This window comes from Ascidiella aspersa, chromosome 3 (genome assembly GCF_963924565.1).
Source record: "Ascidiella aspersa chromosome 3, kaAscAspe10.2, whole genome shotgun sequence".
NCBI classification, from domain to species: Eukaryota; Metazoa; Chordata; class Ascidiacea; order Phlebobranchia; family Ascidiidae; genus Ascidiella; species Ascidiella aspersa.
This window is the reverse complement of record NC_139449.1, coordinates 4,035,753-4,063,688: the sequence shown is the minus strand read 5'-3', so window position 1 is coordinate 4,063,688 and position 27,936 is coordinate 4,035,753. Positions and strand designations below refer to the sequence as shown.

Here is a 27,936-nt window from a genome sequence, read left to right as displayed (position 1 = left end):
GGCTTGTCCATCAAATTTGGAACTTTGCGAGCTTCGTAATTTGCAAGATTTTGACGTAACATAGAGTTAGTGGTCTACTTTAAGCTTTATCGTACGTCACAATGCTGCAAGTGTAGGCTACATCTCGTTTAATTCTTTAATTTTAGGACCAGTTGTATGTGAAAAGCCTTAATAGAACCACGTATAATACGTATGATATCAAAGAGGCAGCAGCAAATTGCTCATTGAATAGAAGTTCCCATTTTTGCTTTTAAGTTGCATACTTTTGTCATATTTACATTTTGGGTTGATTTGGATTTTTGAAGGTGCACCGGTCCGCAAAATTTGTTTTGAAATTTTACCGCTCCGTAAGATAAAAAGGTTGAGAACCACTGTTTAAGCCCAAAGTTGTCTTGCGGCTTATCCCACTTTTGAACATTAAACTATATCGTATAAAGGCCTTCTATTCGCTTGCACGAATCAATAACATATTTGTAATGTAGCTTTTGTACTGAAAGTAACACCTCACCTAAAACTAACAAAATAATCGAAATATTTTTGTAAAGTTATCCGTGAAAAATAAATTGTAGACACTTTTTAAAAGAAAGAGGTAGGCCTACTTGTTTTTTTCAAAAAAAATAAATTAGGAATTTTCAATTTTTGAAGTGTTTACGTTTTTAAGTAAAGTTTGAACGGCAGGCTATAGCAATAATTTAAAAACTTACATTAAACTTCGATAGTTAAAATGCAATTTTGTTTAATTACTTAGCAAGTGTTTTTCGCTAAATATGTGCAGTAATCATAATAAGATTTAACTGCATTTTTCATCAGAGTTTAAACAATTAAACCTGGCTTTTTGTATAACGCGTTGCATAACGTTATTTATTCGTTATTCACATCTTTTTAGTATACTAATTCGGTTCCCAAAGAAGACTAAAAAGTACAGACATGGACAAAATCAGTAACCGGCTGCAGATCAGTTTTATTAGATATATTTAAAGAATATGTTTAACAAATATATCTGCGGTTCAACGTATTCATGTATACAGTAGAGAGTAGTGTGTCTTTATTTGTGTGCGTTTTAGGGATAAGTAGAGTTTGTTTAAAGGTAATACCAATGGTGGGATTCAGCCGGTTCGCACCGGTTCTATAGAACCGTCTTTCGAAATTTTATAAGATGAGCGAACCGGTTGGAATTACTGGTTACTGTCAATGTATTTTTGCATCAGATCTGATGCATTTTTGAGATCCGAGTAGCCCACGTGTTTTTTCTTTAAAATGAACAAATTGTGAAGTTCGCACCTAACCGTTACCCAACGTGATAAATTTTTTTAATTGTAGTAATTTCTCTTTTTGTGAATTGTTGCGTATTTTGTACAACTTGTCATGAGAAGACGACTGCTACTTTTTTAGAGTGGTTGTTAGCAGTGGTGGTGGATTCAGTCGGTTCGCACCAAACGCTGGAACCCCATACTATTCTTGCAACTAGTTTTATTATTTGACGGAAAATATTACTTTTTGTAAGAGAACAGGCTGACAAAAAATTTGAATCCTACCACTGGGTAATACTGTAGCAACGTTTAAAAAAGGAATACAGTTGCAAACTTTCATACGAGTATTTCAAAAACTGCTTTATACAAGAGAACCAACTTAATGTAAAACACACAACGGTAAAAACTTGAAAGCAAAATGATTCCTAAACAAAACGTTCTTTGAGACAAAAAATACAAATAGTCTATATATGTTCAAATCGAAAGAAAAAACGCCATTCTTGCCGAGCTCGTGTTAGTTTTGGAGACTTAGATTACTGTCCGGCAAATTTGGCGCCGATTACACAGGAAAAAACAGCCGGATAAGATCTGCTTGAAACTGAAAAGCCTAAACCTTGGTAATATCGTTGTCGAAGCTCGGAGCCTGGGAATCGGAGCTAGGGCTGTGCTGGCTACAACACTTACAGCAACGACACCAGCCAAAGAGCTTCATAACCAGACGATCCATGGGCTTAAGCGAGTGCATCCAAAGAGGCAAGAACTCCCAGTCCCGAAGCTTGGCAGGCAGCCATTGCGGTTTCTTGGTCTGCAGCACGTTCACAATGATGATGCCAAGGATTATGAGCAGTGCCAGTATGATGACAGTGACTAGGAACCAAACGGGGGCAAAGGAGAGGCCTAGGATGACAAGCGGGATCATAAAGAAGGTTGTGAGCACGTAAAATACTGAGAACCAGCGGTACTTTGCTGTTGTGTCACCGAGAAGGGTGGCTCCTTTGATTGGGACCTTCCTCATAAACGGCAAGGGATACCATAGAAGGAATCCGGTGATGTTAAAGAACATATGGCAGAAGGCCACTTGCAGCGACTTTGTGTTCCCGGTGGCCAGAGCGGCCAAAACCGCCGTCGTTGTGGTTCCCATGTTGGCCCCGACCGTTACCGCGTACATCCGCTCCAGCTTGACAACCTCGAGGCCCACCAAGGGGGTCAGGGTCGACGTCACAACTGAGCTACTCTGGATCAGCATTGTCACCCCGCACCCGACCACGATTGCGATGTAACCTGGCGGCAGACAAAAAATGGCGTTCAAAATGCGACGTTTTAGACCTGTGGTGTTTTCAACGTTTTTTCAAGCTTCGTTAATTGTTCTGTGCCTTGCACCCCCTACAAAAAACATTTCGGTATTCTTCAATTACATATTATTCAGACAACATAAAAAGTAGTTAAAGTGTATTGTTGGTCGAAAATGTCTCAGTTTATTTCGTTGAATTGGATAAACTGTAATTCAGGAGGCTTTTCATATTGGGTACATAACAAATTGCTCGTGCTCGACACGTTATTTTTATCAAGCTGATTTTGACAAACGTGTTGTGAAGGCATTGGCTCGCTGCGTGGAAACCGCAAAAATTAACCATTGCGTTAAACGTGTTTCAAATGGTCTGAGACACTCATTACAATGGCAAAATCGCAAAAACCTTACAAACTCGCGCAAAAAGTTCGAGTCTACCTGTTGCTAGCCTGTTATCAGATATTAAATATGTATAAAAATAGTTGGAAAGAGGAATAACTTTATCGTTTGTCTATAAGTTGGCTAAACTATAATTTGAATAGGTCCGTTGTACCTTCGATGCTATGTGTATTTCTAATAGACAAAAAACGTGCAATGTTATTCACAGATACTTAATTGTTTGCGAAAGAGGAAAAAACAAAATAATTTTATTTTTGCAGTTTCAATGTTCAAGTTGGGCGAAAAACAGAGCTTTTAAAGGTATAGGAGTGGTGCCGAACCTAATTGCACTACTTGGGTCGCATGTTCGCAACTCACCCATGTGCCAAGCCCATGTGCACAACTTACAACTATACCATACTGTCTGACTAAACAAGAAACTATTAAAAAATTTTGCAAATTGCAAATCCATGACAAGGGTTTTTTTAAGGTTTGGTTTGGGTGACCGCTAACTAGTTTTAAGAGACCGCAAGTGTTTCATTTAAATACCAAAAAATAGCCATATTTGCTTAAACGAATTATTTATTAGGCTTTTTACAAAGTTTGGGAAACCGCTGGAGAAATTTGGGGGACCGTTTTGGTCCCCCGAAACACCTTAAAAAAAACTGTCCATGACATATTTCTTCAGTCACTAAACTACACACGTGTAATTTCAATGTAAAGTATAGGGCATCATAAAAAACAGAATGAACATCAAACGAAACTATTAAAATCACTACAAACAAGTTAAATATTGAATTAAAGCTCGCGACCCCTAATAATTGCTTGGCGCCCCTGCCTTTTTTGGAGGTTTTCGACAAACAGGTAAAGTCCAACCCCGGTGAACAAAAATGGCGTTCAAATGGGAAGTTTTGGACAAACAGGTAAAATCCAACTCCGTTGAACAAAAATGGCGTTTAAATGTGAGGTTTTGGACAAACAGGTAAAGTTTAACGCCGGTGAACAAAAATGGCGTTAAATGGGAAATTTGGACAAACAGGTAAAATCCAACCCCGGTGAATAAAAAGTAAACGTTTATTACAGTTATTCAATCCTCTAAAATAATTTGATTCTTTAAACTTTTTTTTAGACGCAAAGCAGCTGTAAATCACAGTTTGAATCCAAAAAAACCGTTTCTTGCCTTTCAAAGCAAAAATACAATTGTATTTTTCTAAATATAAATGTCATATGTCATAAAGAAAAAAATACTTTGGCCTTTTAAAGTACACAACTTGGTTTTCAGTAATTAAAAAGATACAAAACTTATGATGACCGTTTAAATGCAAGAGTGTTGTTTTTTAGCTTATTAAGTAAAAACTTTTTTTTGCACTTTTAAACATACAAAACTAATTAGCCCCGTCTGTTGCACTGAATATGTGATATCGGAAATCACCTTGACCCTTGCACAGTGGTTCCCAAACTGTGGTACGCGAACCACCGGTGGTACGCGAGAGTCTTTCAGGTGGTATTCGACTAACTTCAGCATATGTATAAATTTGCGAAAACTTTTAAATTTTTCAGCTTGGTTAATTTGTAATCTCGTTTTAGCAGTGTTGTAAACAAGTCATTTTAAATTGACTTAAGTCCCAGTCAAGTCATTTGTAAAACAACTTAAGTCCAAGTCAAGTGTTTTTGAATAAATAACAAGTCAAGTCCCAGTCCAAGTCATTAGTTGCGCAAGTCAAGTCCCAGTCAAGTGATAATTAGAGCAAGTCAACAAGTCATGTCCTTGCTAAAAAAATAAAATGTTAAACTATTAAAATTTTTAATTTTGTATGATTATGAGCAATAACTGAACTAGAAAATAAGAAAAAAACGCAACATATAGCAAGCAATTTGTTTTATGTGCTAAAATGGTGATAAATAGCTCAATTTTATAAAAAAATATTTGAATAAAACGCTTTATTTTAACCCAAGTCATTTGTCCAAATGACTTAAGTCAAGTCAAGTAATTTGTCCGAAAGACTCAAGCCAAGTCAAGTCATTTTTCCCAAATGACTTAAGTCAAGTCAAGTCGTTTGAAAACAGTGACTTAAGTGCACTTAAGTCAAGTCATTGACTTAAGTCATTACAACTCTGCGTTTTAGTTACCTTTGGTTTTGCACGTTTATGACGTAAACACATCTTGTTCGACATAATAAAACGCTAATTGTTAGCTGGTTTAATTACACTGAAAGCCATTGCAGATTCACCGAATCTGTCGATCATTGATGCAAGCAGGACAGACTAGAAAGACAACTGCTGGTTTAATATATATAATAATAATGAACTGATAGCAGCAGTGTAGTACTGTCGTTTGTATATTGATATTTCCATCATATTGAACTACTGTAATTTCTTCTAAAATAGAGGAATAGCGAAGGAACTACATTTTATTAAAAATTTAGGAACATGTCTAAACGAAAGTACAATCAGGCTTACATAAAGTACGGGTTTGTAGCTATTGATAACAATGGTGAAGCCCTTCCGCAATGGGTAGTTTGTGTGAAATATCTTATCGTGCTTGGTCCGAGACCGAGTGATCAAACTAGTAAATTTCGTCAAAACATCTGCCTTTTCTCGGTTGTTTAAACGAGAAATTCAGTTTCAATCCCACCTGTTTTCTTTATTACACAGAGGTGCGCTGGCTCTAACATCTATCGCATTAACACTATTTGCTTTTTTTTGTAAAATTTATGGCTTTTATGTCTTGGAATGGCATTTGTTAAATTTAATACAGCTACATGCACATTTTATTATTTACATGCTAAAATAGTTATAGTATGAGATATTCTAGTCAGATGTAGGCTTAACTTTGGTGGTACATGATCACTGTACAAAATCTCAAATTGGTACGCGAAAAAAAAAGTTTGAGAATCATTCCTAGCAAGATAAATGTCGACCTCAATTCCTGATCAGTAAAGCAGAAAAGTTTAGCAAAGCTGGCAATTCAGGTCAGACACTATTCATAGATGTTAAGAGATATATTTCGCGGCAAAGACATCGTTAGTATATCTTAATTCAAATGAGTCAATTTTGAGTGAACTTTAACATCTATAAATACTGAACTAAATTACTAGCTTTGCTAGCTGTTCCGCAGTTAGTCCAAAATGCAAAACATTATTTTTTGCGTTTAAATGATACAAATTAATCTCCGACTGTTTAAAAGCAACACTTCTTTTGTCATTTTACCCGACAGCCATTTGAAGGGTTTGGGAAAGTGTGAGTTGACCGCCTTTCGAATGGCGACCTTGAGGCCTCCCTTCAAGGACGAAGTAAGGATCTTGACCATGCCGAGAAGGGATCCTACCAAGACAATGACACTGACTGCAAAGAGAAATCCACCGACGGCAGCTTCGCTCCAGCCCGATTGAGCGAAAAGGAAATCGTTCTTGTCGCCTGCGTTTATAACCAGTCTGAGTAAAACTCAATGTTCAAAAACTGAGTAAACTAGGCAGTCATTTTTAAATAACCTACTCCCAGTCATTTCGTAAAAGAGCTTTAGTCCCAGTCAAGTCTTTTTAAAGAAATATCACGGCAAGGCAAGTCCAATCATTTTTATCGCCTGCGTTTTTATCCAGAAGTACAACTCAAAGCAAAAAAGCTGCGTAAACTATAGGCAGTGTTGTAAACAAACAGCATTTTGAAATGACTTAAGTTCCTTTTAAGTCATTTGTAAATTAACTTGCCTCCAAGTCAAGTCCAGTAGTGTTAACCAGCTTCAGTAAAACACAGTTCGGAAAACTAGGTCTGGCATTTTTTATCTTTTTTACGAAATAGTAAGTCAAGTCCCAGTCAAGTCATAGTTAGAGCAAGTCAACTTCAAGTCACGTCATTATCATAAAATAGCACGTTAAACTATTAAAATTGGTAAACTTGTCCCATTATGAGCAGTAACTCAACTAAAAATAAAACAAAACGCAACACTTAGCAGGCAATTTGTTTTATGTGTAAAACTTGAGATAAATATCCCCATTTTGTAACAAAATTTTCAATGAAACACTTCCTCTAATGGTGACATAACCGGGACTTGACTTGTTAATTTTTGTAAATTACTTGACTTGGTCCTGAGTTATTTTTCAAATGACTTGACTGGAACTTGAGTTTCAAAACAAAACAAAACAAAACAACAAATTTCAATTGACTTGTTTACTACAATGATAGATATACATAGATAAGACAAAGTATTAAAAAACTCATGCCGTCGCTGAAAAGTGACTTTGTCTTGTTTCGACATACGAACTTTGTGTGAAAGTTAAACAAAAAAAACAATGTATAAAGATTTATTAGAAACACTCACACAATATCAACTGTGGTTCGAGCTTGGTTTATTAACAGCCGAAATAAAAACATTCACCACAAATGAAGTGCACTTACAGAGACGCACGCCGACATTGACGGTATGGTTGGTTCCGTTTCGTACGATCACACCTTTAGTTTGTTCGCACCAAGTCTGAAACATTTCAACTGAATTTAAGAATCAAAAAAATAGACGCGTCGGCGACTTTCGATGGTCAAGTGGCTTAAGTTTAATGTACACGGCACGCATTTCGTCCGCTTTTAGTGCTCCATGCGTCTGACGTCCGTTTACTGATTACGTACATGGGAAACGGACGTGCGTTTACTAACTGCAGACATTTAAAAACGTAAACGTAAGTGCGTAGACTTTGTTTCAATGTGCGAATTCTGGTTACGTACGTGGGAAACGGATGTGCGTATTGTAACTACGGACGTCGGGCGTTTAAAAACGTAAACGTAAGTGCGTAAACTTTGTTTCAATGTGCGAATTCTGGTTACGTACGTGGGAAACGGATGTGCGAATTGTAACTACGGACGTCGGGCGTTTAAAAACGTAAACGTAAGTGCGTAAACTTTGTACGATGTTTGACCTGCAAATACTGGTTACGTTCGTGATAAAACGGACATGCGTATGGGTTCTACGAACATGTAAAACATAAACGGACGTGCGCAAATTTATTTCGACGTGCGTATACTGGTTACGTACGTGATAAAACGGACATGCGTATAGTTTTTACGAACCTTTAAAAATGTAACGCGCGCAAACATTGTTCCGACGTCCGTTGCGAGAAAACTAGTTACGTACGTGCGAAAGCGGACGTTAGCATGCTCGGAGAACGGGCATTTGCGTACGTATACGCGTACAGCACCTATATTATTTTCCAAGTTCGACTTTAACCATACGCTCACCTTGATGAGGCTGTTGTTGGGCTCGATGTACTCTCCAACAACAATCTTCTTCTGAACTGTTTTGTTTACATGGATTATGTTGCCGACGATAGGACCAGTGAGAGTCTGACAATAAAACGAGAACTTGACAGAAGTAGGGATGAACATGCTGTTGCTTACAGGCAACAGTATATTTGTTTGTCCGGCAAAGTTTTGGTAAGTACCAACGTTTAGACCACATATTAGAGTAATCTTCTTTAAAGCAAGACTATAGTGATTTGAGAGGTAACCTACCGTCGCCGTGTCTTTTCGGAATCATGGGTGATACGTAAACATGCCAACACAATGAACATTAGGCAAGAGACTTTTCTTGAACCTTTATATAATTTTTTGTGTAGTAGCCATTTTCAGAAAGCAGCCTCGTTTTTCGCATTTGCCAAGTTATCGGGTGTTTATCTCGTTTCCAAGCCTCTTGGTTTACAAAGTGGTCCATTGTTCTTGCTTTTTTATTGTTTGTCCGATATATCATATATATTTTTTGGACCTTTAGTTGAAATTATTATGCCCAGAAGAAGATAGCCTGAATAGGTGATAGAAACGTTTGTGCAAAACAATTTTCCGGAATAACAATTTTATAAATAATCGGTAGGGATGCACGACAATATCCAAGTCATGTCTTTTTGTGTTTTGCCATTTTTCAATTTAATTGTTGCCCATCATCGGACTAATTTACCATTTTAAATGGTTTTATCGTTTTAATATTTTATCAGGTAGTTTACTTGGAAATTAGTTGCCCTAGTAATGACTTGACTGGCACTCGACGTGGACAAATCATGACTTGGACTGGGACTTTACTTTTTATTATTTGAAAAGACTTGACTTTGACTTAAGTGGTTTTAGAAAAGACTAGAAATGGAATTGACTTTCTCTGGTTATGACTTGACTGGGACCTGTTATTTTTTGGAAATAATTGAACTCAAGTAATTCCACCAATGACTTGAATGGGACTTAAGTCATTTTTCAAGTAACTTGACTGGGACTTAATTCATTTCAAAATGACTTGTTTACAACACTGCAGTCTTACGTAACAAACTCGTTTGTGTGACGTCACAACTTACTGAGAGAAACTTGGGTGCTCCGCTGCCCTCGATCGCGCCAATCGATGTGACGATAGCGCGAGAAATGGCCTCCAGGTAACCGGTGATTACTTCGATTGTGAGTAGAACGACCACCGAAAGAATGTTGAAGCAATCGTGGACAGTGGCCCCAGCAAACGCTCTTTAATTGAGAATGAAAGTAGTTTGTGTGTGATTTAACTGAAACCGACCGTTGTGTTTTTGAAATTTGAATGTTGAAACAACTTATTTTGTGTACTCTATGCACGGATCTGTAATGTAGCTTGATAAATTCAAAAAGGCCAAGTAGATCGACGTCATCTTAATTAAAACGCTTGGATACGCAGTTGTATCACCGTCAACAAAGTACAATGATGTTCGTTTTTTTGCTACCAATTTTACCGATTTAAACAGATATTTAAAAAAAGTAATGACGTTTGTATAACAAAACTATTTTTTCTAAATAAAGTGTTAATTTGGGTACACTAGGGCTCAGATTCATAATGTAGCTCGATAATGAATTGCAAAAGCCAAAATGGTCAAATCGATTCTAAACCTTTTATTCTTAGTGCCCCCTTTTAAAAGACTATCAACACCTCGTAACGTTGCTACATTGGTCGAGATGATTTCTGGATTTTCGTTTTATTAATGCGTTACTAATTTACTCTACAAAGCTGTGCACCACCTTGCTGAATATTGGCCTAAAATAGACCTTGAGTAACCCGGTGGCCAACTTGGAATTTGAAATAGGATTTTTTTGCAACTTAACTTCCTTTAAGGACCCCCTCCCCCATGTCTCATAATATCGGATCCTGAGAGTATCTACGTAGGATGAATGTCGAAACGCGCACATAAGAGATAACTCCTTGTAAACGGTCTGAATATCAATTTATTCATTTTCAACATATAAAAGAAAAAAACGATATTCAAAACGTTCCAAATGATACCCTGGATGCGCTTTGATATTCTTACTACGTTTTTGAATTGATTGGTGTTTTGAAAAGTCTTTAAAAACCTATGAAAAAAAATGAAAAAAAAATCGTTGGTCTATTTTTGTTAGCTTAACGTTTGCGTTTTTAAAATGCGTATTTATTATGGCATTTATACTCTTTTGTTTTGAATTATATTAAAAACATGTTGATTGATCCAATTTCAAGTCTTTAATAAACCTAAATGTATTTGAATTTACGTTTCAGTGCTACTTGTTTAGCAGCCATACTTCTTTAGTAGCCATGACCAATTATAAATGAACAGTTCTCACCTTCTAAAGACTTCCTTGTCCGTGGAAAGTGTTAGAGCAACGCCAGTATTGGTGACCGAGGTTCCAATGTTGGCTCCCATCACAATCGGAATGGACTTGTCAACAGAGATAACTGCACGCAAAGTTTGAAAGTCTTACAAGAAAAGATTTACAAGTGCATGTCGCGACGTCAAAATTAACAAAAAATACATCAACAAACACAAAAATATTTTTTGTTTGCTTCACATGGACCAGTGTCGGCAAGAATTTTTTACAGACGATACGTCATTTCATCACAATACAAGTAAAACTTTAAAACCTGCTGTTTCCGTTCCGAAAAATGTGAAAGAAGTCTAAATACAGTCAGTGAAAAACCGTTTCATGTTTAAATTAACCCTTTAAAAAAAATGATTACTCTTTAAATATATACTTATATTTCAATTAGGCCTTTTACACTGGTTCATGTACCCCCAAGTGGCCCATGGACCCTGGTTTAAAAACCCCTGGTTTAGGTCACTTACTTCCGGAAGCGACCATAGCGATGACGATGGAGGTTGTTGTGGACGAGCTCTGGATGATAACTGTGATGAGGATTCCAATGATAAGGCCAGTGATCGGGTTACTGAGGAACACGTTGCTCTGGAAGATGTCCACTGCAACCCTGCCAGCTAAAACAAAGAACATTGCATCAGAGAGCGTTGTTTTGAACTAGTGATTTTGAAATGACTTTAGACCACGGGTTCTTAAACTGGGGTCCATGGGCCCCTTGGGGGTCCGCGAACTAGTTTTAGGGGGTCGTTTCGTATTTTTTACTCACCCAAGATATTCAGCGCTTGTGTCATCAACTTGAGGGAACAGACAAAGAAGTAGAGGAAAACGATTAGAAGGATGAACTTGATAAGTCCGATCACAACAGTCTTCACTTTTTCTCCCGTGGTCTTCAACCTCCATGGTTTGGAATCTAAACGACAAAGTTTAGCATTCATAAGAAAAAAACTTTTACATTTCAGTCAGTTTTTTGTTTGGAGCATGAAGGCTGGAGGTTGCAGTTAGACGTAGAATATATCAAAACGCTCACAGTCGTAGAATAGCAATTTGAGAACGTTTAAAACAATGTTAGGATAATGACTGGAGATTATAGATTTTATACAAAATGAATGTGAAACCCATACGCGAGTAGGTAGCATTTTAAGGACGTTTGGAATTAGATTTAAGGTAATGGCCGGAGGTTGTAGTTAGACTAAAAACAAATCTCAAAGCGTTATTTTTATATTCTTAGATGAAAATAGTGTTTTTTTTTTATTTCTTCGCGATTTCGAAGGCCAAACTTAAATATAAACTGATGCAGAGCTGCAGCATATGCGTTTGTCACCTGGACATAACTAACATGAACTAGAATATATAAACTGTTGCTACCAGGCATGGTAATATAAATCAAAAACAGCTCTGTTAATTGTAATTGTTAGCGTTAACCAACGTTTCGGCAACCTATACAAGCCTTCACCCTGACGAAGGCGGCTTGTATAGGTTGCCGAAACGTTGGTTAACGATAACAATACCAGAGGAGGTGTTTTTGATTTATATGAACTAGAATAGTAGACCGTATTCTAAACCAGGCAAAACCGCTAACAACAATATTACCGAAAATGTTCTTTAGCAACTCTAACATAATCAAAGTCAATCATTTTATAAGATGCCGTTATAAGCTAAATATATAACCAAATTACATCCTGTAAAGTGACTGACTTGGGTTGTGCCAGGGAAGTCTAAAGAATACTTGGATTCATTTGTCGTATATATTTGCCTGGAAGATTTTGTTTTATAAACAGTTAATTTGCTAGCACTTTTACTAACTGTTATCTCGATATGTAGCGAAATACTTTGGCATAATAGGTGAATTGATATGTATTGCAGTACAGTTTAGATTTTAGCCCTTCAACGCTAACCAAAACCTTGTCAAACGCAAGAGTTTTATTGCTAGAAAAAAACTAGTCTGTGGTGAGATTCGAAGTCACGACCTTGGGTGAAAATATCTCTACACCAGCCATAGCACGTTGCTCTGCAACCCGTTTGAAAAACAGTCTTGCGGTGATATTTAAACTTATGGCCCTTTAAATTCGGGACACAGAAGCTGTTGGAATTATTTTCAGATAAACTATTTCTTGCTAAAATTAAATGAAAACCAAAAATTATTTAAACTTGTGCAAAGACCTTTTCTATCCTCTTAATCACCCCCCAAATGGTTGTATTGTGGTTGGGATAGGTAATAACGTTCGACAAATGCGTGGGTAGGACTTTGATTAGTTTTATTATAATTATCTAAATGTGTGAGGTAAGAACTCTATCAGTCCAGCAGAAAAATATAACTTACGCCGTATTTTTTTCTTTTTTAACCTTACAACTAACCAAGAATGGTAGCTTTAAACCGAAAACGCTAAAACAGCGCAGAAAGATTTTCTAGGTAGTTGTTTTTTTTCGCTTCCCCAATCGCCTGAAAAGCCTTGTGAAATATTTCAAAAGCTGAAACAAACGTACCAAAGTTTTCTAACCGTCTTTCGGCGTAATTTAACCCGCTTGGCGAATCATACGAGTATCCCTAAACTGGAAAGGTAGTCAAAAATATATTTTTATAATTGGCCTGACGGAATAATTGACCAAATGGCCTAAAATGTTTTGGGGAAAACAAGCCAGGTTTTAAAATTTGTTTAATCCAGTGTTCCTCAAACTTTCTGCCTTGAGAGATTCTGAAGTGCGTCAATTTAGTGAAATCACTTTTTCATATTACAAACAGGCATGTTCTATGTATTCAAGCATGTGACACTTGATCGCACTATCCATAGGATAGCTTGTAACATTAAGGTATTTTCTCACCACCTTGCCACGTAGTCAGGGTAAATGTGAAGTTATAGGAATAGATTGTAATACACTGTGGAGCATAATGGTTGGAGGTTGGAGTAGGGATATCAAAGACCATTCAGTAGGTAGCATTTGGATGTTTGAAATAACTCTTCATTCATTTTCAGCATTCGAGTTATTCAAAACCTTCAAAATGATACCTACCTCTGTATGGGCTTTGATATTCTCACTACGACTGTGATACGGTTTTGTAAAAAGTTTGTCGCCAATTAAGATTTCTTCTCAGTGAGCCGCAGCCTGAAAATAGTTGGACAGCCACTGGTTTATGCCGACTGAGAAGTTTAGGAGGGCTGGTAATGGCAAGGACAGCAAAGTATTCGCTTGAGTGCTTGCCGCCCACCGATACGTATCGGCTGACGTCACAGTTTAAAAGCCTCTTGGGAATTCGCCGACGTTGCGAATTTAACGCATGAAAAAAACGCAGTTGGCCAAATTGACCAGTTTTTTTAATATCGGTTTTCGGAGCCCCCAAATTTGTAGGCCCCTTTATTTAAAGCACGCGCCCCCCCCCCAAACCACACCCGTAAGTCGCGGCGTCCATTGTTTTCGTTTGTCGCTAATAATGGGCTGATTGTTTTGCGTCGCGAAACGCGATATTCGCATTTAGAGCGCCTTGTGTAACCCCGTGGTGGGACCTTTGTGTTTTCAACCCCGCAAAATGAGGTTTTGTGGCAGTTTTAGGGGGTTTGTTTTGCTCTTTTTGGATAGAATCGTTCTTGGTTTTATTAAAAATTTTACACTATTTTGATAACTTACACTTTACACGTATATAGCCTCGCAAAATAATACAGCTGTAAAAAGTGAAATTTTACCCGGATTGGCTAAAAGTGCGGCATCAAACGAATTTCCTAAAAATGCTATTTTTTATGGCATTTAATTTTTATTTTACTATTTTCTTTAAAATAAACATTTATTTTACTATTTTTTATCATTTATATACCTGCATTTTATTTAATGTTTAATATGTAGATTTTTCTATCTCAGCAAATGGAAAATAAATGAATTCACAGTTTTTGAAGTAAACACCGTTTTGCCGTTGAACATTTTTCGCACAACAAACAAAACAATCTTAAAAGGGCGTAAAAATATAGAACGGTTAAATTCTGTTGCCTAAGAAATAAAAATCGTCCCTGATCGATTCTATCAGAATCACTTTTTAATACTAAAAAAAATTTAGTTATGCCATCTCAGAGTAAATGTGTCTTGTAAAATCAGTACTGTCAACTATCTATTTATCGGTGTTTTAATACCTGTTTGTGTTCAGCGAAGTAATTAAAGTAGTTTAAGCCTATTCACTTAACCCTAAGTGCCTTTTTGGGGGTAAAAAACAAGGTTCGGAATCAAAGGCTTTTTTATTGTCATTATTTCTTTTAATTTGTGAAAAAAAATGAACGTAGGGAAAGATATCGCGAAATCCTTTGTTTGCCATGGATGCAGTTAAACCACAGTCCTAATACACCCTAAGTTTACAGTTATAATGCTAAACACTATACAAAAAAAACGAAAAACGCTGTAAGAATAGAGGAGTATAGATATCATTTTGAACGTTTCGAATTTCTCTTAATTCCAAAAAGATTCGAAACGTTCACAATGCTACCTACTTCTATATAGGCTTTTGTATTCGTTCTACGTATTACTACAACTTCCAGTCATTATGCTCCAAACGCCCCCCAAAAAAATAATTGGAACCCGGCGTAAAATTTTGAATCCAGTGATAGACAAAAAGAGCGAAATCATTTGTTTGCTATATTTATGCAGGGATAAAGCGTAGTGCTGAATCACCCGGTTTGCAGTTATAATGCTAAAAACGTTAAAATAACGACGAAAAAGTTTTTGGAAAGTGGCATACCGTCATCCCCCTTCCATGCTGAGTTCTCCTTGGAAAGCTTGTTGTCGTCGTTCGACATGTTTACGGTCAAGTAACAGATTGATCTAAAATCCTCTGTCGAGATAAACCTGCACAAAACGTGATTTTAAGCTCGTAGCATTTGCTTTTCAAAGCGCGCAGGGATACAATTTCAGCTAAATCAGCATATATTAAACCAGCGTTTCTCAACCGGTGCGCCATGGAATGCTGCTAGGTGCGCCGCGAAAGGAAAAACCATGTCGAAATAAGTCTAAAATTAATGGGTTAAGACTTTAATAGACAAACTAACGTTTTTAGTCTCAAAGGCTGGAAGTCCCTTTAAAGATATGCAACTATAAAACCCATATAATAAAAAAATGCAGGCAATTTAAGAGAAATATCGGTACACCTCCAAAATGTCGGGCTCGCTTCGCTCGTAAGGTGCGCCGCCACGTTTTTATACGTCTATAGGTGCGCCCCCAAGTAAAAAAGGTTAAGAAACACTGTATTAAACTAACGAACTCACGTTAATTTAGAGACACACTACATTTTCGATTTCGGTTTTAAAATATTGACTCTCGCAGTTTTTCAAATTTTTACTTTTTACGACTGATTAATGTTATCAGGTTTGTTATTTATATCTCACAGCTCTACACTACTTCACCAACGAAAACAAATCATTAAATCTAATTGAACCACTTTTAAAGAAATGCAATATTTTTTAACCGCGGTTTGCGAAAAAAAATTACGGCCGCAATTTTTAGAGCGCTGCATATGATTGATTGGTCCTGTCAAAATTCCGGCCAAATTCTGTGGTCTTTGTCGCACCATCGCAACTCGCGACTCACCAAACCGCCCCGCGCGCAACCTAACTTAAGGGGCCCCAAAATAGGGGGCTCGGGGGGTAAATTCGTGGAACGGCCCCTTTTTTTGCGGCGACAGGCGACTTTTGCAAGGCCTGCAAAAAATGTGCCACGTCATGTGAAAAAATCCAGCTGCAGTCACGGTCGCATTGCAGTATAGGCAAATTTTTTCGAATCCTTGCAAGCGTGAAAATGCTGTTGTTGTTTTTCTCTCGAGGCCTAGGTTTTTTGCTGTACAAAGTTGGATCCAGGAGTCGAAAGAAGAAGAATTTTCTTTCCGAAAGGATTTAATTTTTTTTATACCGGAGCGCATGAAAACTTTTATAGATGACGTCACAAAGTTACGTCATAACAGGCGCCTAAAACAAGTAACCTTGGGAAACATGAGGTTAGTGTTTTTCGACGTCGCACAAATATGCGACTTAAATCTTAGTTTAAATATGTCAGGGAGTGTTCACGTGCTTCTCCTGCGAGAGGTTGCCCGCGGCCCCTGAGCCGCGTGCTCTAGTCATGTGTCTGTAATTATTTATTGTGTTGCGCGCTGATTGTATCGCAATGTAAATTACGCGACTACTCGCCTATAAATGCTCGTGCCCTTCTTGTGTTTTTCCCCAATCGAATTAAACCAGTTACTTACTTGGACTCTGTTTACTATTCTTGCAAGGCAAACAAAGGTTAGAAAAAAAAAAAAAAAAAAAAAAAAAATTGGATACAGAGAAGATTAGCATAGCCCCTGCGCAAGGATGACACGCAAAATCGTGAAGCGTTCAAAAAAAAAAATACATTTAAAGATTCGCTTTTCTTAGTTCTGTCTTTAAAAAAATGACTGTATTTTAGCTACAGCAACATCCCTATTAAGTTTGCAAACGTTGTTCACAAAAATTTACTGTAGGTTACGATTGTTTAGGAATTTATTGATATTTTACAATTTGTCAGACATGTCAATTGGAAGTTATGGCTGTCACAAAGTAAGGATTTAAACAAGCAACCTTTCAGTGCTAAAATTTACGATTTTTCAGCTGTGACGTACATAGACGCTTCACTTCGCCGGAATTCTATAAACAAAAATAATATTATGTGAATGCAACATTTTTTTATTAAAAGGAAACAGTAAATTAAAAATGATAAAACGTAGAAAACTTTAAAATAAATTTAACCACAAAGCACTTAACCTTAAAAATAGTTATCTAGCAATGCTGGGTTTGTCAAGTTTACAGTTTTCTATTATAATTCGTGTTGAACAAAAGGCTTATCGCTCTAAATTTTCGAAAGGGTGGTCAAATTACCGCCCGGGACTTAAATGACCTGCATTCAGCAGCCAAGGGTAAAATAACGCCACAAACTCTGTTGCGAAACACTTGACAAATTTTTGAACCGGTGCTTTAAATCTGCGAAAACAACAAACGCGTGCAGCCGTGCACGTTTGAGTTTTGTGGCTTCTTAATTACGGCCGTCTTCTTTCTTCTGCAGTAAATAAAAAGTAAAAAATGGACATATCCCTGCTATTTACTGGTTTATTTGTAGGGGTAAGACCAGGATAATTGTTTTGACAAAAAATTTTCAGCGGAGCGCATGGAAATTTTCGGAGATGACGTCACAAAATTACGTCATACCGGGAAGTCACCTACGAAACCTGAGGTTATCTTTCGTTGTAGTTGCACAAATATGCACCAAAAGCGTTATTTAAACACATTCAATGAGATGGCAGGCTGACAAAAATAGAATCTTTATTTTACCAGGACGCATGTTAAGTTTTGAGATGACGTTTTAATGTCACGTCATAACATGACGTCTAAAACAAGCCAACGAAAAGAAAATCTGGGGTTATCAGTTCGATGCCGTGCACAAATATGCAACTGAAAGAGTTCTTTAAATACATTAACGGAATTGCCTGAGAAAAAAAATTTCGAACATTACAACATTCGTTTGATTATGAGAAATAACTCGACTAAAAATAACGTAAACGCAACATATAGCAGACAAATTATTTTATGTGCAAAAATTAGGATGAATAGATCAATTTTATAAAAACAATGCTCAGTGAAAACACTTCATTTCAACCCAAGTCATCTGTTTAAAAAACTTAAGTCAAGTCAACTTATTTTTTCCAAAAGACTTAAGTCAAGTCATTCGAAAACAGGGATTAAAGTGCATTTAAGTTAAGTCTTTGACTTAAGTCATTAGGACGCTGGAGAAAATAGAAGAAATACACAATCGCGTTTAACATCAGAAAGACAAAAAAAAACACACAAAGAGCTGTCAACAAAATGCACCAACTATAGGGTTTTGTGAGCTTGTTTGCAAAAAACATTGTCCTTGAAAACCGCAAGCTGTCAACATTTTGTTGTGGGTTCTGTAAGTGTACTGGTCGTTTATGAAACTTATACTTTTCAAGTTTATTTTGCGAGGCTTAACAAAACTATTAGACTGTAATATTTCTCTGCGGAATCGGGAACAACCTTAAGGGTAATAAGAATATCAAAGCCCATACAGAAGTAGGTATCATTTTGGACGTTTCGAATAACTCTTTGTACATTTTCAACATAGACATATGCTTTGATATTCTTATTACGTCTTACTACAACCTCCAACAATTATGCTCCAAACCTTAAGGGTGTTTACCAGTGTTTTAAACAGGTCGTTATGAAGTGACTTTTGTAAAAAAACTCAAGTCAATTATTTTTAAATTCATATCAAGCAACAAGTCCCAGTCTATTTCACAACAAGTCAATCTTAAGTCAATTCATGGGAATCTAAATTCAAAGTGAAACTAAAAAAAAAAAAGTTCATTGGATATCCATTAAAATTACGCATAGCACCAAAAACCAAACAAATAGCAAGCCACATTTACGTTTAAAGTTTGAGATTAATACCAGTTTTACAACAAATATTTTCAATTAAAACAATTAAGATGAATGTAAGTTATTTACCAAAATAATTTAAGTTCAGGTTGAGTCATTTTGCCCAAAATACTTAAGTAATGTTAAGACAATTTAAAACCGTGACTTAAGTCAAGTCATTGGGGCGTTTTTAAGAGAAATGTATGAAGGCTATATCTGAACAACAGAAATGCACATGAGTAGAGAGATGTCCGACATCTAAATTTTATTCCGAGATCAGATAAACGATTTTCTGGACAAAAACTATCGCAATCCGATCGGACACCAAATGACGTCATTACCATGCTCAAACAAGCGAAATGGGAAAAATTGAAACGTCAAAGACATTTTGCTGGGTTACCGGCTAAAATTTGGTTTGGCGTTAAGAAGATTTTTTACACCCTTTAGACTACGAAATTTATTAAACTTACGTTTCAAGATTGATTCGCCGTGATCTTGAATTATAGCTGAAATTCCTATATCGATATTATTGTAGTATCGTATCGGAATCGGTATCGCCCTGGTGTCGGACGATAACGGATACTAACACATTATATTGCGAATCAAATCCGATCCAAAACTATCGAACATTGATCTTTATGATGTTGTAGGCCACGCTTACAAACAATGAATTTCTTACAAATCATTTTAGCTCATAGAAGCCTACAGAAAAATGATTGCGGCACCCTTTCTGCATTTTTCTGGTTTAGCTTACTGTAATTTCAAAAAAATTCTAAATTGCAACAAGACACTTTTACGATAGAAGTGACTAGGAAAAAAATTGTTAATTTATTGTGATCTGAACGAACATAAACATCTGTATCACGCAACTACAAATATATAGTAAAAATTAAAATCTCAAAGCATATAAAATAAAATAAAAAACCCTGATTTACTGTTATTTAGTTTTCATGTTAAAATAATAAGTGTTTTTTATTTATAAAACATATAGGATCTATGTGGGAAAAACTAACCTAGAATAAAACGTAACTGTAATTAATTTGGCATTTTCCGAAGGGGTAGTTTACAACCCATGTGTAGGGGTAATATACACCCCTGAAACTGTCCCCAAAGGGTACAACATACTCTTCCCTTATGTACAACACAAATGGGCAAACGCACTTCATGGCTACTGTAGGTTGGCTAGTTGAACAGTCTGTAATGCTTTTAATGGGAGTTCAGGGCGCTTTCTGTCAGAGTTCGTCCTTTTAATTTAAACGAACCACAAAGCCTGTTCAATGTCAAAACTGTTGCTTTGTGCCAGAGTGGCATTGTACATTACGTCCTATACGTGTTGGAGAACTGAAATGACGTAAGCGCTATAACAGTGTTGTAATGAATAAAATCAATGACTTGACTTAAGTGCACTGAAATAACTGTTTTCAAATGACTTGTTATTTATTCAAAATGACTTGACTTGGACTTATGTCATTTTCTGACGTTACAGAAAGTAAACCCACGAAACTTTTGCCGAAATACAACTTTTTGATTATTCCAGTGGTCGGCAAACTGTGGGCCGCGGCCCAAATGTGGGCCGCAGAGCCATTTTTTGTTGGCCGCGTGACTACATTTGAATAGTTATTATCATGTAGTTGGGGGGCCGCGCGAGAGCCGTACATTCATTGCACTTTATTTTAAAATTTGGCTTGGCATAGAAGTTTTATATTGGATCAGCTTGGAAAGGCCCACAAATGTGCATGACAAATATGGTCCTGAGAGCCTGTCGAACTATGTTTTGTTAACTTTAACTATATGTAAACGCAAAATTGTTCGCGCTTCGCGCGTACCGTTTTGTTTTAGTTATAGTATGCTTTGCATTATGACATGATAGCGTTTTACCCATCAAATCGCCGTGTAATATTTCAACTTTAAATCAAATATCCTGTATCCGCCACTGTTTTCGTAGTGGTTTTACGTAGTGGGCCCTCAACAGCTCTGAAAAGATGACTTTGGGCCGTGACCAAAAAAGTTTGCCGACCACTGCATTATTGACTTGTATACATAAAAAAAAACAGTTTTTGAGGAAACTTAAAGCCGATTAGAAATAGTAGGCTAATGCTCAGTAAAAGTCCGGCAAATTACAAAATACCTATAGTTTTAACAAGTTATTACGGCACTTTATCATTTTAGAGGTCCAACGAAAAGTACGCCTAAAATCGAATTTTACTGAATGAAAACATCGTTTTCGCATCTTTTAAGCTCCAGTAAAAAAGAACAGCATCGGTAAATCCATAAAACACACAGATATAGATATTTATGTCTTCTACAATTCATTAGAGTTAAACTAATTTTCGTCGCAGTAAGCAGTTAAATTACGACATGAAATCTTTTCTATGTAACATACAAACTTTTCTCAGAAAATTATTATTAAAGGCGCTAGATATCATATTACCGTTCAAAAACGAAGGTATTTCATTACTCATCAAATGCTTTAATTAAACTGGAATATTTGTGCAAAACTAAACGTCGCACTATACCAGTGGTTCTCAACCTTTTTTCTTTCGTGGCCCATTTTCGTTGCACAAAAATTATGTGGCCCAATAAATTTTATGAATGGACAAACTATTAAAAGGTTTAGAACAAAATATAGCGAATCATTTAACAATGAATTTACGTTTCATTTACATTTCTACTCAATTTCTCCCCAAGCCATTATTCTTGTAAAATAAGGTATATTGACACAAATTAAACTAAATTCTTCAACAAATCTATCATTTTTAAATTGGTCTGTGGCCCATCTAAAACGTTTCCATCACCCACCAGTGAGCCATGGCCCACTGGTTGAGAACCGCTGCACTATACTATCTATTTCAGTTTATAACTCTTGAAAAGTTTCAAAGATGACTTTTGGTCATCAAAATGATAACTGACCCTACTTAAAAAAGCGCCAGAAGTTTCTAAACGTCCCATCTTTATTTCAATACTCGGCATTCTTCAGAAATTATTGCAAGTTCGCTACGAAACGACAACATTAGCAAGAGCAGCTGTAAGAACAACAACAACTAACAGGCACGGCGCGCAAAGTTTGAAATACTGAGATTTCTCCCACGCAAAGGGCTTTAAAAACATTCCACAGGCAAATGTGGTTTTCTTCTCAAACCAGACAAAAACTTCAAATTAAACTTAACAAGTGTTGTTTCCTACTTGTGGGTTCAGAATTGTTGTACAAACCTGTAATAGTGGATAATACACAAACAAATTGTTGCAGCCGTAAACTGATTCAACTAGCAGTGCAGCCCTCTTCAAAAAACATTAAAACTTTGAATTTTTTTCACAAGTTTTTGTCCGATAATATAAGATCGGAAAACATTTAGCGTCAAAAATGGAATTAAATTTACTTGTACACTGCTGCTAAAGACAGCTAGCAGCACAGAATAACAACTTTTAGCCTACAAAGCCTATTAAAAGTAGGTATTAAATTAAAGCATTTGCCGTATGTATACTTACAGGTGGAGGGAAAATATCAAAACACCGAAACTTTGTTTTACTTGATCACATCTGTCTTAAAATATAAGGAAATTAAAGCATTTCAACCAAAATAGCCCTTAACCTAGCGTTTTGTCAACTGATACCGTACTTCGTCATAACATGCTAAGTTGACAATCAAAGTTAATGTTCACAGTAAGAAGAAAAAAGAGGACTTCAAACGTGGGTGAAATGGCGTTGTATATCTTAATATACTTTATTTAGTCATTAAGTGGCCACATAGAAAACTTTGTCAAAACTGCCAAGTGCAGGTGTTCCTAAACTGTGGTCCCTTCAGGGTACGTGGCCTAATTGAAAGCAGAAGTAATAAGTACGTTAAATTAAAATAGTGTTTAATTGAAAAAATAACGCTTTAGTGCCTGAAATGTATGTAAATTTCATTTCAATTTCATATTAATTGGACCGTTCCTCACGACAATTTGCTTTAATTTCTGGTGTCATCCCTAAAAATGCCATGATGACCCTTGTCTACGCGAAGCCAAACAAAATTAGGCGTCCTGCGTCAAAAAATGAAAAGGGCAGCCTGCGATTCAGAGCTAATGCTGAAAAAAATTGGGATTTAAGAGAAACTCTAAAGCAGCTTACATACTTGCTCATACGGTAACATGCAGTTTTTGAATCAAAAATCGAGCAGAAATGTCACATTTTTTACTCTATTGAACCCAATAAAAATGGCCCGCAAGCACAAGTAAAAAATACCGATTTTTAGTCTTATTTTTTTAGTCTTAGTCGTCAAGTCCAAATGCTTTTTAGACAAAAATCCGTTTTGCAAGTTTTTTGATCTAAGATTGAGACGAAATTGGGAGACTTTCAGGCAAAGATAAAAACTTTTTTCATGCAAATGTATGTAACACTTATCTAAAGTCAATTAAGTCTTTAATACAGATGCGAAAAACATATGATAGATGAAAAAAAAGCGTCTAAAATTCAAACTTTTAAACCCTACATTCCGGTAAAGGCTTCAATTTCCAACGCAAAAAAAAATGGTCTGCTCAATGATGTCCGAAAACACAAATTTAAAACGAAAGGATGGTCGGTGGTTAAAAAAAAAATGATTTTTTAAACATCAGAATCCAGCCATGTTAGAATTTCCAAAAAGCACATTACGCAAGAAAAATCCCCCAGCGATCTCTGTCCTAAAGTGAATGAAACGTTTAAAACACAGATATGAAATAAAAGAGACAGGGTCGGTGATCAAATTTCGCACAAATCTATCGCCCGTTGTTCAATTTAAAAAAAAATCCAAGAATTTACGAGAAAATTTGCATCGCGAAAACTCGACCTTTAAAAAGCGAACGCTTCAAGCCGGAATATCCACCACTAGCGGCGCAAGGCGTTTTTCGAGGATATTGCACGTTTCTTCGTCGCCGCACGGTGGCAGTGCGGAGCGCAGTTTGTCTTAAAACGAGAAAATAACCCAAAAAAAAACGTTTTAGGACTCCGCTTCTTTTTCGAGAGGAGACTCTTCGCCGACCGGCACCCCTTTTTCCTCCACCTCCTCTGTGACGTCATCAGTAGTGACGTCATCTTCCTGTTCTTCTTCTTCTTCTTCTATGTCATCGTCGTCGTCTTCGGAAACCTCATCCTGCGTTAAGAAGTTCGAGATAACAGATAAAAAAGAGAAATGTGTGATGTTCTTTTATTGTAAAGAAAATCCTATTAAAATTTATAACTATAGGCACGTGTTGTAAACAAGGCATTCGAAAAAAGTCTATGGGAAGTTAGGTGCACTATGCAGTATGAACGGATCTGAAATGTAGCTTGATAACGAATCGAAAATTCTAAAGGGTCGATCAGATCGACATCATCTTGATTAAGACGTTTCGATACGAGCTTGTATTATCATCAGTTACTAACATTTTCGGCTTTGCAATTCATTATCGAGCTAGGTAAATTTATTTATTTATTATAAATAGCAAATTCAGCACAAGGCCATGCCAAGTTGTTTTTACAAAATATTAAACCATGAAAATTGGTGAAACATTCTTTAGACTTTCCTGTCTTAGCCAAAGTCAGTCATTAATAAGTTCTAGTCTTTTAAAAGACAAATATATTTCGCCACAAAATAAGGCAGTTTTAGTCTCCAGAAAAAACAACAACAAAACAATGCAAACACGTAAACTAAATCATTTTTAAGTTACAAAAGTGTTTTTTAAAACTTTTTTATATATATGCCTTCTAAGGCGCTGGTGAATGGTTGAATTAAAAACACGTTTTTGTGTTGCAGGAACCGACATTGCTCGCAGGAAGAGATACGGTCTGCATATTTCTTAAATACCTAAATAATACCATAATTTGAAGTTGCACATTACTCATTATACAGCAGTAATCCTATGAAATTCACAACCCCTCCATACTGGAAAATCTAGTTTTAATTACTATTATCGGCATTTTTTTTAATTTAAAATTTAAAGAGAGTAAAAGCTAAAATGACAGTAGAACCAAAAGCAACGTACGGCGTACGGAGTAATCGTAGGTTAAAAATATTAGTAAAAAGTTTTACGTATGGAAACTTGAACCATCCAATAGCGCAAGTCTTGGCTTCCGTTTTGGTGGAGTCTCAAACACAAAAAAGAACTAAAAAAAAATGCGCAGTAGCTGACGACTTGACTTTCTTAGTTGCATACATACAACCTAACAGTTCCTTATATCAGCAAATATCCACACCTGGAATCCGTGTCCGATCAACTTTCCTTTGTACTCCTTCAACTTCGCTTCTTGATCCGAGAGTAGGATGAGAAGGTCCTCCTGCTCTTTGCGAAGAGCCTCGCAGTTCTCCCTCTCCTCCAGGACACTCTGCTCCTTGATCCCCGCATCCCTCTTCAAACTCTCGTTTTCTTCAAGGAGCGAAGCGTTTTCCTCCTTTTTTCGGGAAAAAATTTAAGAGTTTGGTGAAATACTGGCAGAAGTAGATCCGTTTTCCCGAGGTCGTGAGTTCGAAACCCACCATTGGCGTTAAGAAAAAAGCGACTTTGACTAACTTTCGTAAAAGAGAAATTTTTGATTTACCCTCTAGGCCTGAGTAGCTCGCTTGCTAGCAGCTAGGGAGACAGTCCCGGTATGGAAAGTTTGAATCTCACCACAGATTAATTTGATGAACAGAATACATCAGACAATGGTTCCATGTTTGTTTCTCTGATTAATTTTCTCTGAGCCTGTGTAGCTCATTTGCTAGAGAGACAGTCCCGGTATGGTCGAGGTCGTGGGTTCAAATCCCACCACAGGCTAGTTTTACGAAAATGATGCCAGAACCAACGGCGGTATGGTCGATTCTCGGCTCCCCTTTGAGCCTGTGTAGCTTAGTCGGTAAGGCGACGGTCCCGGTCTGACCAAGGTCGTAAGTTCGAATCTCACAACAAGCTAGTTTTACAAAGTGCACCAGGCAACGGCGCCTCTAGTTCCTTGAAAATCATAGTTGAGCGAAAAGGGCTACGAACTGTGCCCAACGAAAACTACAGTAGCACATGGATAAGTAGAACTGAAAGTGGAGCGAGGCTTTCACAAGTTATTCCGTATAAAGTTATTCTGCCTCGGTAAATATAAGAGCGCCAACCTTAAGTTTTGCCAGTTCGACGCTGTCTTCTTGTTGTTGTTGAATATTTGGGGGTGATTGTACAGCAGGGGTGCTGGATTCTTCCTGCACAAGTGAATTACAACCTTCATTGATCGACATTATAATAACCGTATACAGAATGCTGTACGAGCCGAGGTCAGTCAAAATATACCTTAAATCACAAAAAACACGTAAAAGGTGTGAAACGCAGTAAAGCGGCACAGTTTAAAGTTAGCATTGCAACGAGCAATTTACATAAAAGTGAAGAAAAACAGAAACGGGGACAATAAACTCGTAAATCTGCAATTGCTTTAAAGCAGGGGTCCTTAAACTGGGGTCGGTGAACTAGTTTTAGGGGGTACATGAAGGCCTACTTCAAATATTAGTGTATATTTAAGAAGTAATATTTTTTTAAAGAAAACAGTTTGAATAAAAATGAAACGGTTTTGCACTGAATCCTATTTAGACTCCATTTCACTTTCATATTTTTGGATCGAAATCAGCAGATTTATGAAGTCTTATTGTACAGTGACGTCAATCAATGACGTCATTTTGGATTATTTTGCCGAACATGGTCCCCGCAAGGCAAACAAAAATTTTAGGGGTCCGCGGTAAAAAAAGTTTAAGAACCCCTGCTTTAAAGCTACGATTTCCACTTGAAACAGTAAAAAAGCCGAAAGAGTAAATACTCTGAAACTCACTGTCACCGATATAAGCAACTTAACAATCATCACATTTTCCCCACAACCCATTGCCGTTTATAATATGTTATTATACGCATTAATTAAACCAAACTATAATCGAGTCAAGCGCCAAAATTGCCTAATTATTTATATTTACAAAAGCGACAGAAAACGCAGAAGGTCGATATTCTTTACACGCTTCTGCAAATACACGTAATATACCCCACACACAGTGTTTTTCAACCATTTTCATCCCGTTGACCCCTTAACTGCTATTCAATACTCAACTCACCCTAAGAAAAAGCACTTCTAAATTTGGCAATCGAAGAAAGTACATCTCTCTAAATTTCAAGCTTTTCAGCCGCTACATTAGTCTAGTACAGGGGTTCTTAAACTGGGATCCATGGACCCCTTAGGGGTCCATGAACTAGTTTTAGGGGGTCCGCGAAGGCTAATTTGAAATATTGGTATATAGTTAGGAAGTAATCAACTTTTCTAGAGAAAGAGTTTAATTAAAAATAAAACATTTTTGCACTGAATGTCTCTGTTTCTATTTTCCTTTTCACATTTTGTGGACCTAAAACTGCGGATTTCTACAGTCTATTTGTATTGTGACGTCAATTCATGACGTCATTTTTATTAAATTTCCAGCTTACCGTGGTCCACGTGAAGCAAAAACAAATTTTGGGGGTCCGCGGTAAAAAAAAGTTTAAGAACTCCTGGTCTAGTAGCACATTATTAGTAATCTACTTTGCTGTAAATATTTTAATAAAAGCAATATAGGCAGTCGCAGAAAACACAGTGCACACACAACCAGCGCGTTGTGACGTAATAATAAGAAACTCTCAGTCAAAGTTTTGTCACGCTTGCGAAAATAACCTGCACTGTTTAGATTTAGAAGTGGGCTCTGTTCATAACTTGCATCAATACACTGCATCTCAAACTAAATGTGCTGTTTGGTCACATTCTAAAAAAAATTCACCCCGAGTTGAGAACCTCTGCCCTCGCACATTTAGGCAAACTGACACGTACATTAAGTAAACCGGGATCGCAGACGTTACTTAACAGTATTTGCTTAAGAGCGACGTCCGGTTGTTCAACGTATGCTGCGTTAAACCCTAAAAGACGAAAATCCTGTTTTATCGCCGAGAAAGGCGGCCTGAACGAATACCACATTTTAACGTGGAAAGTTTAAAAAAAAAAAGAATTTTTGCATGTCGGAAACTGAAGGGTC

General features: G+C 36.8%; 2 protein-coding genes and 1 pseudogene across 2 annotated transcripts in view; 1 reads left to right on the top strand and 2 right to left on the bottom strand.

Moving 5' to 3' along the window:
• Positions 1-941: 941 nt before the first annotated feature.
• On the bottom strand, positions 942-15,361 carry LOC146158151 (sodium-dependent phosphate transport protein 2B-like). Its single transcript, XM_083386128.1, has 9 exons — positions 15,242-15,361; positions 11,294-11,437; positions 10,998-11,144; positions 10,498-10,609; positions 9,240-9,399; positions 8,143-8,247; positions 7,312-7,387; positions 6,127-6,333; positions 942-2,531 (listed from the first exon to the last, which is right to left on the bottom strand). The coding sequence occupies exons 1-9, from the start codon at positions 15,297-15,299 to the stop codon at positions 1,858-1,860; spliced, it is 1,683 nt and encodes a 560-aa protein (XP_083242254.1). The 5' UTR covers positions 15,300-15,361; the 3' UTR covers positions 942-1,857.
• A 1,436-nt stretch (positions 15,362-16,797) lies between these two features.
• On the top strand, positions 16,798-16,879 carry LOC146158150 (U6 spliceosomal RNA; annotated as a pseudogene).
• A 6,628-nt stretch (positions 16,880-23,507) lies between these two features.
• LOC146158149 (general vesicular transport factor p115-like) overlaps positions 23,508-27,936 on the bottom strand; it is a 27,113-nt gene continuing 22,684 nt past the window's right edge. Inside the window, exons 20-22 of the mRNA XM_083383829.1 lie at positions 26,020-26,103; positions 25,134-25,328; positions 23,508-24,045 (exon numbers count right to left, since the gene is read on the bottom strand). Coding sequence (XP_083239955.1) covers positions 23,899-24,045; positions 25,134-25,328; positions 26,020-26,103 — 426 coding nt within the window. The 3' untranslated portion in view covers positions 23,508-23,898. The remainder of the gene's footprint in view (positions 24,046-25,133; positions 25,329-26,019; positions 26,104-27,936) is intronic.

Bases quoted from the DNA above. Each gene is read 5' to 3' on its own strand.
- LOC146158151 (XM_083386128.1), bottom strand. From the start codon at position 15,299: ATGTCGAACGACGACAACAAGCTTTCCAAGGAGAACTCAGCATGGAAG. The intron at 10,610-10,997 runs GTAAGTGACCTA...CTTTGCGTGCAG, and splicing joins CGCTATGGTCGCTTCCGGAA to TTATCTCTGTTGACAAGTCC. The intron at 2,532-6,126 runs GTAAAATGACAA...GTCTGCCGCCAG, and splicing joins ACCCTTCAAATGGCTGTCGG to GTTACATCGCAATCGTGGTC.